This window comes from Dipteris shenzhenensis, chromosome 30, assembly GCF_047967505.1.
Source record: "Dipteris shenzhenensis isolate YYH24624 ecotype China chromosome 30, Dip_SZ_1.0, whole genome shotgun sequence".
NCBI lineage: Eukaryota > Viridiplantae > Streptophyta > Polypodiopsida > Gleicheniales > Dipteridaceae > Dipteris > Dipteris shenzhenensis.
This window is the reverse complement of record NC_141625.1, coordinates 3,336,517-3,340,241: the sequence shown is the minus strand read 5'-3', so window position 1 is coordinate 3,340,241 and position 3,725 is coordinate 3,336,517. Positions and strand designations below refer to the sequence as shown.

Here is a 3,725-nt window from a genome sequence, read left to right as displayed (position 1 = left end):
GTTGGTACTCTCTCTCTCTCTCTCTCTCTCTCTCTCTCTCTAGGTAGTCTTAGCAACGTTTCAAATTTGGCAAAGCAAAAATTCGGCATTTTTAGAATTTTTGGAAGTACATTTTTCCTATAGAATAATATATTGTGTCTTCTTCATTGACTTGAATGCTTGGGCAGGCCTTATGAATAATTAAATATTATTCACCTTGTTTAAATCAATAATATCTTCTTTTTCTCACAAAAACAAAGAAAAAAGTTGTGATTTGAAAAGATCACCCCTCCAAGGGGTAGTGCTAATGAAATTAAAAATTAGCTTCTCTCTCTTTAAAATTTCACACCAATAGCATGGTCCCTAGACTTTGTAGTGCTAGGTATCCCTCTAAAAAGGGATGAGCAAACGAAAAGATAAGATGAGCAGCAACTGTGCCGCAGGCAGTAGGGTGGCTCCTTTTAGGTAACATGGATGTGCCCCGCGTAAAGGGACACCATATGAAAAGGGAAGAGCAACACCATATGTAAGATCAGAAGAGGTGATGAGAAGCGGCATCTCAGGTGGTAGGGCGTCTCTACGACAGCTCACGTGGCAAGGTGTCTACCGAAGAGATAGGCCACTGGTAGATGTGCCCTCTTGCCCCCAAGGGAAAGGCCACTAGCAGATGTGCCCGTCAAAGAGATAGGCCAGTGGAAGATGTGCCGAGTGGCCAATCGGATATGCCAAAAGAATAAAGAATCTCACAAGATGGGTTGCATTTCACATTGGCCACTAGCAGATGTGCCGACCAGTGGCCAATCGGATATGCCAAAAGAATAAAGAATCTCACAAGATGGGTTGCATTTCACCAGACAACCACCACACTTTGATGCTTTTGTCGGAGCTTCCGCTGTAGACCAAGCAGCCTCCCACAAGATCCGCTACCACAGAGATCGATGTCACCGGTCCTCGATGTCCCTTCAAAACTGCGACGCATGAAATCTTACCGTCTATCCCTCTCCTCCATGCTCGCACCGTCTTGTCTGCAGAACCGCTCAGCAACAGATTACCCTGTGTACACAGACACAAAATCGGCAGGCGATGGCCCTTCAGCTTGCACTGCAGACTCATGTGTTGTCCCTCCTCTGAAGCCTCCCTTCTCCAGACCACAATCCCACAGTCTGACCCCGCTGAGTATAGCTCTTCTCCATCTGCACTTAACGCAAGGGCATTCACAGCCGGCTTGTGGCCCTCCAACGTTGCCACCAGCGAGTGTTTCTTCTCTTTGGATTTCTTCGTCCATACCTTGACCTTGCCGTCTGCAGAGCCTGTGTAAATGAAGTCATCCGCGCTAACCACAAGAGCGTTCACCGCATCGTCGTGTGCGTGAATGGATTCAAGGCACCTCATGTCGGACAGCCTCCAAACCTTGACTGTCTTGTCCCATGAACCCGAGTACAAAAGCTTGTTCGACTTCCCTGCTGCCAAAACAGAAATTGTGTCCGCGTGCTGCATCCATAGTTTCTTATGATGGCGACGAATTTGGACGTAATTCTTCTCAGATACGCAGTTGACCAGGTAATCTTTCATTGTAGGCAAGGTAGCCAGATGCTTGTGACGAGTCGGCTCTGAGCGCGCGCGTCTCCACACACGGATTTTGTGATCCTGATGGGCACTAAAGACTTTTCCGCCGGCCACAAGAATTGCTTTTACGGAACCTTCACCGCGACCGAATCGGCCACATTGCAGGAGGTCCAGCTGCCGCCACATTCGAATATCGTTGCCTTGCGAAGCTGTGTAGAGATGCTCGCCAGCAACCACAATGGAAGATACCGCACCGACATGCCCAGTAACGGTCATCAGACAACGGTGAAGGAGATGCCCTCGCAACAGCTGCAGCTTCTCTTCGATCGGAGAAGCAAAGAGAGAGGAAAAGCAGGAAGAATTGGAATGGGATAGCGGGAGCACATCGTCTGAAAGGCTGTCCTGGGGCAAGAGCACATCGTCTGAAAGGCTGTACTGGGGCAAGAGGTTTCGCCGGGAGAGCTCAAGGCTATCAGCAGAAGACGAACAGAAAGAGCTACTCAAACTGCGCTCGGAATCAGAGCAAAGAAGGCTGCAGTGAGGAGCAGAAGATGAAGCAAATGGAAATGGGTGGTGTTCAACAAGATGAGATTCAGTGGAGTGATCTATTGTGGCGATGGAGGATTGGGCTGTTTGCTGCTGAGGAACCATTTTTCGGAAGCCAAAATTATGCAAAGTCAGAAGGTAAGCAGAAGAATTTATAGGCTCTCGGCCTGAAACGGTCCTCTAAATAGTACCGTTTACCCGACCAGCTTTTGTCATAGAATCAGATGGCCTAACCGTGGTTGTGTGAAAACACGTCTAGTGTCTAAACGCTGGTTAAGTCCCAATCGGCTTCTTAAGGAAATTTACAATACAGAGTGCATCATTGATGTGGTGTAATCGAAACTTGGGGGTCTAGCTTCTAGAAGTCTACCAAGATCCTTGTCCTTACTTGGACCTTTCTATGCAGTTTGAACGAGTGTTTCATATCCAATTGCTAAACATATTACAAATTACATGTGCTCAATCACATCAAGCTTAAAAGTAACAAGCAAGCAATATGTACATCTTCAACTATGGGGTCTAGAGTCATCAAGTTGTGTGGTAGTGTATGTTACTAACGGCTTAAGTAGTGTGTCAATTACATTTGTGAGGCTAGTTGTGCAAGGGTCAAAAAAATTTGTTAGTCTTGGGAGCATTAGTTGTACATCGCAATCGATTTTGTTTTATATGATATTAATCTAATTTCTTCAACATTGGGATGCCTACTACCTCATCTTGCCTATTTTTATTTGTTTGCTTTTTGAAAAGATTTTCCTCAGGTTTCAAATGTTCTCCTCAATTTGGGAGGAGGGCTGGTTACCAAGTCTAGTATTCACGTTTTGCAAGTGCTATCTGTGATCAAAACATTTTACTGCACAATGCTATAACTTCTTTTAGTTGCGAGCTTGTTCTACTCGTAAGTAAAAATTGATGCATGATCGACATTATTTGCCTAGTAAGAAAAGTAGCCTTACACGAGCCCTTGCTAAAAACTTAACTTAGGGTTGACTACTTGTTTTGCTTATATTCTTGTCACTTAACTAATGTTTGGGGTGATTCACATGGAAAACTTTCTTTATATAAGTGATTAGCCCATAGGATTAAAGAATATCTTCTTCAAATTTACACGGAAAACTTTCTTTATATAAATGATTGGCTTATAAGTTTAAAGGAAATCTTCTTCAACGAGAACAGTGCTCACGAAACTCGATTGAGAATATAAAATTCTTGGTTGAAATCGAATAATCTCAACTAAATTTGAAGGTTGCCTTTAATTTTAAGGGAAAAATTTTACAAAAGGTTGCCTTTAATCTTAAGGGATAGAATTTTAGTTATAAATCGAAGTCATAGTATAATTTTTAAAGACTTTTATAGTTCGATCTTGGGTTGAATCTTAATTTTACCTATAATTTTAAAGGCTCTAAAACAAAGAACTTAACGAGAAAACCTTAGCTTATAATTGGAGCTCTAGGTGATAATAATATAGTAAAGGTCCGGCCCTTTCAAGTGCAATCTGAGTCTGGCAATGACTAAGTTCAAATGTAACGTCATGATGGGACAAGCAATAATATGTAGATCTTCACCTATGGGGTCTAGGATCATCAAGTTGTGTGGTTGGTGTATGTTAGGCTCAAGTAGTGTGTCAATTACATTTG

The 3,725-nt window shown here is 43.2% G+C and overlaps 1 protein-coding gene across 1 annotated transcript; it reads right to left on the bottom strand.

Moving 5' to 3' along the window:
- Positions 1-201: 201 nt before the first annotated feature.
- LOC147881615 (protein JINGUBANG-like) lies at positions 202-2,196 on the bottom strand. Its single transcript, XM_087401220.1, has one exon. The coding sequence runs from the start codon at positions 2,194-2,196 to the stop codon at positions 808-810; it is 1,389 nt and encodes a 462-aa protein (XP_087257346.1). The 3' UTR covers positions 202-807.
- Positions 2,197-3,725: the final 1,529 nt, after the last annotated feature.